Here is a 12,664-nt window from a genome sequence, read left to right as displayed (position 1 = left end):
AAGCTCTTACACGAACTATAAATATAACCTGTATTTTTTATAAACCAGATATATGGCAGAATGAAGTCAATACTGCTACTGCAATGGAGCATCAAACTGGATCTCTCTTTTTGACTTTGATAGTTTGGTTTTATACACTTATTGTTACACAAATGACAGATAAAGAATGGCCGTTTCAGAATCATTCTCTGGTTTTACTCGAAAGTTTGTTTAGGTGACTCCTTGACTAAATTGAATATATGGTCTGAAGTACACACAGTTATATAAACAAAACAAATGTGTACGTGAAAAACAGTTTTGGTTAGTGTTAACACTGTGCAAGAATACTGATTATTTGTTACAACTTCTAACTACAAGCTCAAGAAAAGTGGTGAGGTCAGAAGTTTTTTTTCCAAAATGTATTAAAGTTTTGTAACACTACATTCCACTTTTATTGCTTTGCTGTTATTCATTTCAAGTAAAATATTTACTATCATTTTTAAACAAGTTATTTCTTGGTACACCAAAATAAGCTGTTAGTAAAATGCTTTAAATAGTTACAGCCTAACTAATTTGTACTTATTAAAACTGCTGCAAAACTGACATTTAAACATGTTAATAATAAAGTGTAAGTTTCATTTTGCAACTTAAATTGACAATAAACATAAAATGTTGAATGCATAAAAAATGATTATATTTTAACAATTGAGTTGTAATACTCCTATGTTCTAAGAATGGAAACTGATAGGTTTATGATAAATTTAAGCTGAAACTAAAACAAAATAACGTGAGTTTGCAATAAATGCAAACTAGAACTAACAAAGTTGACAATGTTTGCCAGTGTATCTGACATCTGCTGAGAAGCTGTAGGAAAGGAAACAGAATTTTCTGTTATTTGTTAGATGATTAAATACAGGAGCTGATTTTCTATGTGAATTTACAACAGTAATTAACTAATTTATACTAGATATATACATTTTACATGCTATCTATTTAAATGAACTGTTTCTAAAGGACACCAGTGAAGTGCTTATGTTACAGAAATTAAATAATTATCATAGTTTTAACAAAAATGAAAATAAACAAACATTCCTGTTTTAAAACAATAAAACTATAACTTTAACTGATTGTGTTTTCACTAGCCTCCAAAATCCAGTGATGTATTTTATACCACTAATGTCAATACACTAAGGAACTTGTTTGAAAATGTAAAAAAAATCATTATTTCAGTTTCAGAAGAAAAAAATATATTAAGGAAAAAGAAGTTCTTGAAAAATGAACAAGCCTGAAGTTTATAAGTTGTCTTCGTAGATAATGGTACATTTTCAAACAAGAATGAGATTGATACTTAGTTTGATTTTTTATTGCAATAAACATGTATGTTTCTTTTACAAAATTATATCTACATAAAAATGACAACATAAAATAGTCACGAAGCATGTCTGAAAAGTAGCCCTCTTATACTGTTCATTTTGATACATAACTTTACCAAAACACTTCTACTGAAGACAAAACAACGGTGTACAGTTGTTCAGTAAATGTATGTGCCTAGAAATGGCACTATGCTAACCACAGTACTTGGTTGCTGACAGAAGCAAGGTCTTTTTGAAGTGAGACAAAAAGGAAAACAATCCTCTTGAAGCCTATCACTTGAATGTTTTGTGTTAACCCTGATACATGCCTGTTCCCAGGAGGAGGTTTCTTCTGGTAAAGTGAAGCGATAAAACCGAGGTAGATTTAGTCCTATAACTGCCTAACAGATAACTCTCTGTGTTTGTCCTGCATCAAAAAAGAAACAAATTATCTATTTAATCAATCTATCCTTCCTTCTAATCACATTAATGTCCAAAAAAAATCCATATTATAATAGAGGGTGTTCAGTAATTTAGGAAACACTTGAAAAAGTCATGCAGAGAAAAAACATTCAGACATTATTTGTTGCACATGGAAGAATAATGCTTAAAGGTTTCTTACAGCACTGAAAATAACCAAAGAAACCTGAGTATTAGATTTCATTAAAAAGCCAAACAGCACATACAGAGGAGAAAGGGAAATGAATGTTGTTTGCCAAATTTAACTCCCCTACATAGATGTAGAGGAAGTTCAGATGATGTTATCAACAGTACAACTATAATATAGGTGATTTGCAGACAGTTTCATCAAGTTAAGAGGAAAATAAGTATCCCACACAAGATGAAACCTTCCTCAGTTGGAGGATTGGATGGGGAGAGCCAATCAACTAGCCCCCACACATCCTCTGGACATGTTCTGTTTTGAGCTTCATAAAAACCTTGATTTACACCAATAAGGTTGTAAGTAAAGATAGATTGTATCAATGCATCCCAAGAAACCTTACCAAAGGTTATTTCTGTCATGTTACAAAAAACTTGGTAAGAAGTTGAGTGAAGACTGGATATTTTGCATCTAACTTAGTCACATGTTCAACTATGTTGTGTTGTAATAAAACTTTAAACATTCTATTTCATATGTAACAAACTGTGTGTGTCTATGTTAAAATGTTTTCCAGTATGGTTTTCAAGTGTATTTCCAAAATGATTGGATACCCTCTACAATAAACTTAAAAATATACTACAATAAGCATAGAGGCTTAGAGCTAGCCACAGGTATGCTAAAAAGGAAGAAATGGAAATAACAAGAAACTGTTCTGACACAAACCCATGCACTTTTCTACACCTTCTGTACACTTTGTTTTCTGATGTTCTACAACAACAATGAATTGTGATATGATCACTAGAAATACGACTATGATAAGAAATGCCAATTAAGCCTACAACACTCAAGTTCACATAACTCAATCTTTAAGAAATGCAGAACTTTCAAAACTCGTAAATTTCAAGTTTATAAAACAAACATAATACACAGATCAGTGATTTGTGTGGAATTACATTACCATAAACTGATAATAACTTGTAACAAATATTTATTTACTGGCCCTGTAGTGAGAATATAATAAAATTTCAGCCATACATTTCTTAACTGAAAGCCCAAACAGATTAAGTAAAGACATATTTCTCTCATACTATTATCATTCTTAATCTTAGGTCACACATGCTGCCAATTTATAGATAACACTTTGCTGGCATAAGGAACTGTACACAATAATAAAACATAAATACATTCATCTATTCAGAAGTAAGTAGATTTTTTAATCATTTTGAAGGAGGGAGGGCCTTAATTTCATGTATCAAATGAATAAAAAAACTGATGTGTATAGAATAATCCTATCTAACATACACTGAAACTTTGTTTTTAAAACACTGCATGGCAAACGTTAATGTAAATCTCATTAGAAAATATGATTAAAAGCTAAATAACACATTAGGAACTCACTTGACATTAGGTGTATGAGATATGTTTAGATCTTCCAAGTCTAGTTCTTCACTCAGTTTTGTAAAATCCCAAAGCTTTACACAGAAGTCCAAGCCTCCTGAGAAGAAAACATGTTTTTAACACTATATTTCACACTACACATTTAACTTACATGTGCGTTAAAACTATGTTTCAATGCTGTTCTAACTGGTACAGTTTGTACAAGTTTAATTAAAAGTTGACAAGGGAACTGCTGCAACAGTTTTTAAGTACAAAGGTTATATGCTCATTATGATAAACAGCATTAATTGGTTAGAGCAGTAACCCTCATAGTCACACCCTTGTCACCATCTATTTGACCAACAGTAGTGAAGCAGATAATACAAAGACCATTTCTGAATAACATTTATTAAGGAATTGAATAAATTTCCAGTTTAATTGTTCATAATTATACAGGGTGGAAGAAAAGAAAACATTTAACATAAATTCAAAATATGGTTAATTTATGATTACCAATATAGCATGATTAACCTTCACACATATAGACTTGTTTAAAAATGTGTACATTCTGTGCATCCTCTATAAAATTCTCCTACATTACAATTTCATCATACACACACCATGAATTTTTAACATTTTATTTTAATAAAGATTTTTTGAAAAATTTTCAGCTATTTGAATGTATATGCAGTTTTTACATAATCCATGTTCAAGAAAAGTTATATTACTTTTGCCTTGGCTTAGTACATATTTTTGTCATTCAACAGAAATAATGCCTAGTATGTTTGGTGGAAAAAATAGCTGTAAGAATGCATCTTGTATATAGATATAGACAGCAGTTTTCTTCAGTGGTAAATCATATACCTGAAGGTTACACTCTGTACTATCTTCTAATGGGAATGCCCAGTTATTTGGATGGCACAAGTCCCTCTAGGAAAGCCTTACATTACTGTTTTATCTACACATAATGTTTTCACATTGTACCAAAACAAACATTTTCATCAACCACAGCCCATAAACAAACTTGATAGTCTGGAGCTAATTTTCTATAAGACTTGTTTTTAACACTAAAGCAAATACACACACTATGTTTGTGTTTAATAGATTATTTATTGCATTTTATGTATTTGTATTCAGTCTCTTTAATTCTCGCAATCTCCGTCCTGTCTGAATAAATGAAAGCTTAGAGCTCAAATTGGCAATATTCAGTTAACAACAATATGAGTTTTCTTACTATATTTGACCTGTTTTTACAAAACAACATTACATTTTATCTAAAAATTAACTTATTATTCTGTACAGCAGCTTCATAATAAAATTAGATAATCATTTGATATTTTCCATGTCCCCCTTTTTGCTTTAATAGATGCAACCAATATTTTAGGTACTGTTGGAACATATTCAACCAAAGTGTCCTTTGGGATTTTACTTCATGTTTTATCTAATACACTCTCATAAAGTGCCTTTGGAGTAACTTTTGATTTGTCAAGTTTTTGATCTATCAAATTCTAGAACTGCTCATATGGTTGAGGCCAGGGCTCTGTGGTCAGCATTGTATCATTTGAATGACTCTAGCAGCTTCTTTCTCAAGTAAGTAATTTATGCATAAATTGGATGAGTGATTAGGGTCATTATCTTCTTGGTAGTAAAATCCTTTACAATTAACACGCAAACCACTGGGCATACCATAAATGATCTGCACCTGATGTTTCTTTGCTCGTCTGTTATTCCATCTATTATACGAACATATCCTGTCACCTCAGGAGTAAAATACTACCCAACCATCACACTGTCTCCCTCATGTTTCATGGTAGGTGCTATGCATTGAGGCAAGTATCTTTCACTTTTCTTCTACCAGATGTACAACCTACACTTTAAATTGCACATTTCAAGCTTGGGCTTCTCCATCCATAACACCCTTTTCAAATCATCAGCAGTCCAGTTTTGTAATTTTTAGTAAATTTCAGTCTCTTGGCAATATTTGCAGATCGAAGTAAAAGCTTTTTAATTGCTACACAACAAAATATTCCATTATCATTAAATCTTCTTGATTTGCCATTTCACTTATCTCATGCTTGAGATCAGTGGTAGTCTTCCTTCTGTTCAGAAGCCTGTATAAATGAAGATACTTAACATCAGTATCATTGGGTTTAAGTGTTCTGCCTGCTTCCTTCTTATTTTGACATTTACCTGTTTCAGTTTCATTATCTAGGATGTTTGGGGAGCATTTCAAGTTTGTAGCAATTTGTCAGAGAGTTCCAACCAGCATCATGTAAAGCTCTTATGCAAACACTCTGCTCTACTGACAATTCCCCATGCTTTTTGGGCTGTGGTATGACTAACATATACTGTTGAACACTGTTTTTATCAAGGTTTATTTGTGGAGTACTACAAAATTAATTTCTTCTAGCATATACCAGTACCATATGTTAGCTTCTTTCTACATAGTTCAGACAGTGCATGGGGTACCATGACAGTCTTTTCAGTGAAGCAGTACCATAATGTTGAAATGTACATTCTGTAATGGCATGGAAGAATTAGCTTCATAAAATGGAAAGAATGACAAGATATTTCCTTGCCCTAACATTTTTGCACAGTACTGTATATTCTGTTATCAAACAATTAGTTTATAAAATAAACAGTAGTTAAACTATCCTAACAACAAGAACAAGACTATATATTCTGTTGATTTTGAGGTTAATTTGTGGTGTAATCCACATAACAAATATAAGGATTCACTGTAAGATTATACAAAAAAGCTAAAAAGTTAGTATACTTAATCTAAAAAATGTTTTAAAATAATTGTTCACAATTAGACAAAAAATTTAAATATGACATACAAATGACTAAAAAGGCAAGTAATAATTCCATTGTTAAAATAAAGTTTGTACATTAACCTGATGCAAGAATTGTCCCATCTCGACTAAAACAAAGTGAGTACAAAGCTTCAGTGTGGCTGTTTAATTCTGCCACTAGGTGTCCAGTTGCTATATCCCAAACTAGTATCTTCCTGTCACCACCTAGAGAACACAACACATAATATATATTTATGGGTTAGACAAACACAATATTTTAGGTATGCCATGACAAAAAAAATAGACAAATAAAACAGAATCTAATAAATTGTGAAGATAATAGCATATATTATTACTTAAATACTTATGCAATTTCCAGAGAAATGTAAATCAATTTTATTTTTATTCTAGTACAAGTTTACAGATGAAAAACAAAAATAGAAACTGTATAGTCTGTATAGAAGTCTTTAGCCCAACAGTGAAAAAGCTGTATCACGAGAAGCTAGTGTGTGACATAATTGTTCAAGCTAGTTATATTTCAAGAAATTAAAATAGTTAAAAACACATAGTTATGAAAGAGCAAAATGACTGGAAAAATGCTATGATAAAAATGATTAAGACACATTTTTGACTATCAATGTTAGATTTACTATTGTACAAAATTCTCAACTGTGAATAAAATACATTTACATAAAACATAAACTAAAAATATTTTATAAGAACATTTGCAGTATATCTTGTATAAATTTCATATAAGGAAAAACACAATCAACTTTTAGTATCTATTGGATTTCTAAAACAATATGAGAAACAAAATCACATAAGCAGGAATGATTTTCATCAGACTTTCTCAGAGGCCAAAACAGGTCCCTATTCCAAAAATCACAAGACCCCTAGGACTTTTTTTTCCCTTAAAATGTAACATATAAGGTTTAAATACTATAAATCTGATTGCTCGCTGCTAGTACAACAGTAAGTCTATGGATTTGCAATGCTAAAAACAGCATGAGCAGATAGCCCGATGTGGCTTTGCTATAAGAAAAAAAAAAACACACACACACACACAAAACTGATCATCAATGAAATAGAAAATAGTTTTAAAAAATGCTTAATTCCAAGTGTAATGAAATTTAGCCTTACATTGGGGTTATAGATCCTGTAAGTTTTTTTAAATGATTTTTTTATAGTATTTATGTACTAAGCTTCTTGTGGATCCACAACTTTGCTAGTTACAGAATCCCCTAGTAAATATGAGGTGTACAAAAATGCATAGACAGAAGTACCATCAACTTTATAATTAATACCATTAATTAATGGATCCTAGAAAATAAACAATTTCACCCAATGCAACTGGCTTGTTCTTTACACTGAATATAATATCACATAAAAGCAAGAACAAAAATTGTCAATATAATACAATATCAGTTTCCACCAACAGTGAAAGATATAAAAACATATAATTTAAGGGTAATATTGTATGTACATGTCATAGCTATTTGAACAATTTTCAACAGTTTATTCTTACAACAAGAAAGACCTTTTCTCCAAATCATAGCTAAAATACAAGGTTCATCTGTTAACAGACCTTTTATTTACAGTCAAAACATTAGAACATATTATAAGGTAAATATCAAAGTACTGTGCATGTGTTCATGAAATAAAAAAAAACAAGATTTACCTGCTGAAGTAAGGAATCGTCCACAATTGGAGAAAACCAGTGTGTAGATTCTTCCCTAAATATACAACAGTTTCTACTTAAAATAAATAGTTTTGTTTGAATTAGGGGAAGGTACAAAAATGCAAGAAATTGAAATATGTCTTTGTCTCAGAACAGAGAAAAAAGTTAGGTACAATTTACTTAACTAGATATAATATAGAAATAATAATACTTACACAATAATAAGCTGGGTTTCTGAGGCTTTCAAGTTCAATTAAAACAACTGGACAAAATAATCACACAATCTGTATCTCAGAAAAGCTGGTATGAGTATTAACACTTTTACTGATAAGCACAGAACAATGTTTCAACCTTCCTAGGTCATCTTCAGGTTACCCATACCAGCTGTTCAGAGATATATTTTTATCTCAATTGGGTTTTTCATCATCAAGATTGACACAATGTTATTTACTGTCTAAGTTTAACACAGAAACCTAATAACAGATTTTGTAGTGTAATAAATTCAACTAGCTTATCATAGTAAAACACACTACCTTGTGTCCTGTCATATAGCGGACTCAATTACCATTAGAAACATCCCACAGTCGTACAGTTCTGTCACTGGACCCAGTGGTGATGTAGTTAGAGTTGGGATGAAACTGTACACACTAAAATATAATTACATAATTTCATCACTTGATATGGTAGATTAATACCATCATGACAGAGAAGCACTTGATGAAATGTTACATGGTGGACAGAGTTTTTATAAAACTCCAACTCAGACTGAAATATAAATACATCCATTTGACATGATAGAGAATCATCTAATGAAATGATACATGGTGGAAATGTTTTTACTTGATAAAATAACTATCAAATACAAACCAAAACTGAAATATAAATATATAATAACATACCACACTCTTATCACTGTGAGGAAATTCATGACATGTAAGAAAGTAACAACTAAATTCCAACTAAGACTGAAATACAATCATATAATTACATTAGACTTTCATCACTTGATATGGTAGATTAACATCCATCATGGAAAATAACCTGAAGAAATGTTATGTGGTGGATGGTGTTCCTGCATGACAAAATAAATACTAAACTCCAACCAAGACTGAAATGTAAAAGCACAATTATACATCAAGCTTTAATTTAACTTGTTATATGTCTTTCACACAGAATCATCTACAGGAATATTCTACTGTTGATACTTTTGTTTCATTACAAACCAATAACCAAATTCCAACCAGAAATTCTTGCTAATTTACTCACATGCATAACTGTGTTCAAACTATTCTCAGAACAGACTTAAGTATGTCTCTCAAAGATTCTATTAAACTAATTCTACTACTCAAATTTCACATATAGTGGGGATTATAAAGCCTTTTACATAGACTCAGATCACATGGTAGATTATTTGGTTTTGTACTTGTGTCCAGCATGTCATGATAATCATTGTGAATTTCAACTTGATCTGTACTGTACTGTCTCAGCACTAAATGTATGTGGTTCATTTACCAACATATCTTTAGTTTCTGAAACCTCTGACTACCAGTAACTAAGTTCTTTAATAGCTGACACTGCTCTTATCATATTGTGTTCCAAAATTAAAAGTAGAGGATAAAATATTTTGAAACTTAACAAGAACTGTCCAAAAAGTATGTAGTTTCATTTTTTTTCAATACAAATCCATTATCTGACATAGTTATTTGTGCTTGGACTCTTGAATAGCTCAGCTGCAGGGTAATTTTCATGTTTAGTAAAGAAAATGCTATTTATTATCTTACAGTTTTCATATTTCACATACAATATTTAAAACTTACTAAATGAATATCACCAGTTTCTTCTCAGATAAATATTTATATCTTATTTTCCATTTCTGTCACTCTAGCAATTATCACAATGTACATTGCAATGAAATATTTAAAATTAAGAAACAGGAATATAAATTTACTTTTTATTTCTTCTTTATATAATTGTAAAATACCTTCTTTGGATCATAGATGTAATTTCAAGTTTTTATCTTTTCATAAATTTATTTTTAACATTTAATCTTTCTTCACAATTTATTTTATACTATTTACAGCTACATCAATGGGTCCCCACTGGTGATATAACATTATGATTGGCATTGAGTTCATGTTAACCTATGGCATAATGTTTGCTCTTGCCACTTTTTTACAATGCATGACCAGTGAAGGAAGGTGTAGAAAAACTTAATCATTAAACTTTTCAAATTTGAATTTTAAAACACATAATACATAATTAAGTAAGATATAAAAGTAAAACTCAATTGTAACTTCAATGTCTGTCACACTAATATTTATAAATTGAGAAAAATAGCCAAGCGAGAGGGGCATCACTCTCGACACTACTTAATTTTTTTCAACATCCTTTGTAAACTGCAAACATCATTTAATTTTTCTCACCTCTTCAGGAAGAACAATGTAATTGGTTATTTTTTATAGGCTATAACCATGGCATTCAACTTAAAACTGTTGCTTAACAACATGTCTTCTACTATGCAAGTGGGCATGGCTTATCTGGAACTGAGCAAACTTTCACAACAGTTATTTCCAGAAGTTCTAAGAATGTATTCAAATTATTTGTAAACAACCTATATACAACGTACTTTAAACATCTTGGTGTGAGCATCAAAATGTACACACACTGTTCCTTCTATGCCAGCTGATGTCTGTAACTGTGAATACTTTACATGAAAGAAGTAGTGCAGTCAGTGGTTCATAATAGTGATCACACAAAATTGCACAACACCCTAATTGAACAGCTGGGCACAAAACACCTTAAACAGTAACAATTCAGCTCAAACAACACTTTAAACCTTTTACTTCTGACTGCTAAGGCTGTACACACGTAAAAATGCATAAAAAACACACCTGTTAGACTTAGAAGGAAAATAAAAAATCTGCTCAAAATAGCCCATTGGTAACTGCACTGAAACCTTTTGTTGATTAAGGTACTGTGAAAGTTGTAGGGATATTAAAAATTGATTTGTTTTTTTTTCCATATTTTACACAAGCAAAAAATATAACTAGTGTAAACAATGCTATCATTACACTATGAAGTTAACTTTCTTACAAACATATGAGGTTCCTTTAAAGAGCTTAAGTGCAAGATAAAACAGGAATTACCAAAAATAATAGATAAACATTAGATAACTGTAACATGAAGATACTCAGTAATTTGTACACAATACAATCTGTATCTTTAAGAAGATAACACCTACATTATGTATGAAGTGAAAAGGTAAAAAGAAAAAAAATCAATACAGATAACATTAAATTTTATTAAGCATGTTCATATAATAATTAACTTACAAGACATGAAGTTTTATTTAAAGTGATGTTTTAGATGTATGTTTTCTTTGAAAAATATACTTTTCTAATAGCAGAATTTTATAGCTTAGTAAATGTTGTGTCTTAGTGTAGGCATATACTTGCCCATTGCTATGCATCACATATAGAGAATTTAGTTACATAAATACTCACTATATTCTGAAACAAATCTCCATGATAATCTCCGGCTGCATCGTAACATTTGACATCTTGATATAATGCAATCAAATAACCAACAGCTACAGTAAATCATCATGAACCATATCAGCTAGCTTTTAGCTGTGGCTATGTTTAATATCATTACATATAAAGTCAGCTACCATATCAAATAATCCTTTACCCATAGTTTAGCAATAATAAAAGAATCCTGAAAAAAAAGTGAATAAAATATTAGAAATTTAAAAACCTATAAACAAGACTGGATATACTGTAGACATTATTTACTCAAACTAAAAACTCCTACTTTGTCTCCATGCTGTTACCTAGAATTACATTTGGTGGAGTTAAAATGATTTTGTAGTTTGACAACATAATGTCTAGAGTATGCCCAGTCTTGTTTCCTTAAATTTTGCACAATTCCTAGTTGCAGGTTTTTCAATTTCCCAATTTGTTTTTACTTATCTTGTACATAGGAAGCATTATAACATATTCTCAAAGTTTATTTCTTTTTAGTATGTTGGACCTCCCCCATGATCGATGCTACTCGAGAATTTAATCTGAATTGTTGCAACAGTTCATGTATAAAGGTTTAGAAATATGTTAAGATCCTATTTTCCTCTTTATATTAATAACAGTAACCAGGTAAAATGGGAAACAAATGCATTCTGAAATATTTTCCCAACAAGAATTAAGTATGTAGTGACTGAATCTTTGTCCATTTCCACCATCGGAAGAGAATGTATGATAAACTCTGTGTACACATCAACTGAAAAAGTTTGGTTATTTTCCTATTTTGTGTTTGTCATGTGAGTATTATGTTTTTATCCACTGTTAACCTACATGCCACATCTTTCTCCAATTCAGCCTGGTCAAGTTCAAACTAATTCCATAATGTATTTTCTACTGAACTTATAGTTAATATCTTTGTACTGTGATTACTACATTTAGTTCTTTACCATATATTGTGTTAATCAAAGAAAAAAAGATCTTATAACCTAAAATATAACTTACTTTTTGTTATTCAACTGCTGGGCTTACTGTCAATTTCAGTCAATACTAAACATGCAAATCCAACTAATTAAAGTTCCCTGAAATACATCTATGAGTCTTTCCTTCAAACTCAACAACCACTTCACATCTCTTTAATAAGAGCAAACAATAAATTACATAATTTATTTTTGCAAGTACCATGAAAGTAATCAGAAAACTGATATACAGTACTGTGTATAAGTGTTAGAAGATGAGAATATTTTGCCATTCTTTCCATTTTATGGGCTAATTCTTCCATGCTATTACAGAATGTAAATTTCAACACTATGGTAATACTCCACTGATTCATGTTGACAACTGAATGAGCTAAAGTGAGAACTGCC

The 12,664-nt window shown here is 30.7% G+C and overlaps 1 protein-coding gene across 1 annotated transcript in view; it reads right to left on the bottom strand.

The window, feature by feature from the left end:
• Positions 1–1,327: 1,327 nt before the first annotated feature.
• The window catches only part of Taf5 (TATA-box binding protein associated factor 5), a 65,508-nt gene continuing 54,171 nt past the window's right edge, over positions 1,328–12,664 (bottom strand). The window contains 5 exon segments of the mRNA XM_076472873.1: positions 1,328–1,758; positions 3,331–3,427; positions 6,207–6,329; positions 7,783–7,837; positions 8,316–8,429. Of these exon segments, the coding sequence (XP_076328988.1) occupies positions 1,644–1,758; positions 3,331–3,427; positions 6,207–6,329; positions 7,783–7,837; positions 8,316–8,429 (504 nt within the window). The 3' untranslated portion in view covers positions 1,328–1,643.

Source organism: Tachypleus tridentatus, chromosome 12 (assembly GCF_004210375.1).
Source record: "Tachypleus tridentatus isolate NWPU-2018 chromosome 12, ASM421037v1, whole genome shotgun sequence".
In the NCBI taxonomy this organism is placed as follows: Eukaryota; Metazoa; Arthropoda; class Merostomata; order Xiphosura; family Limulidae; genus Tachypleus; species Tachypleus tridentatus.
The sequence above is the reverse complement of the archived record's forward strand: the minus strand, read 5'-3'. Positions and strand labels throughout refer to the sequence as shown.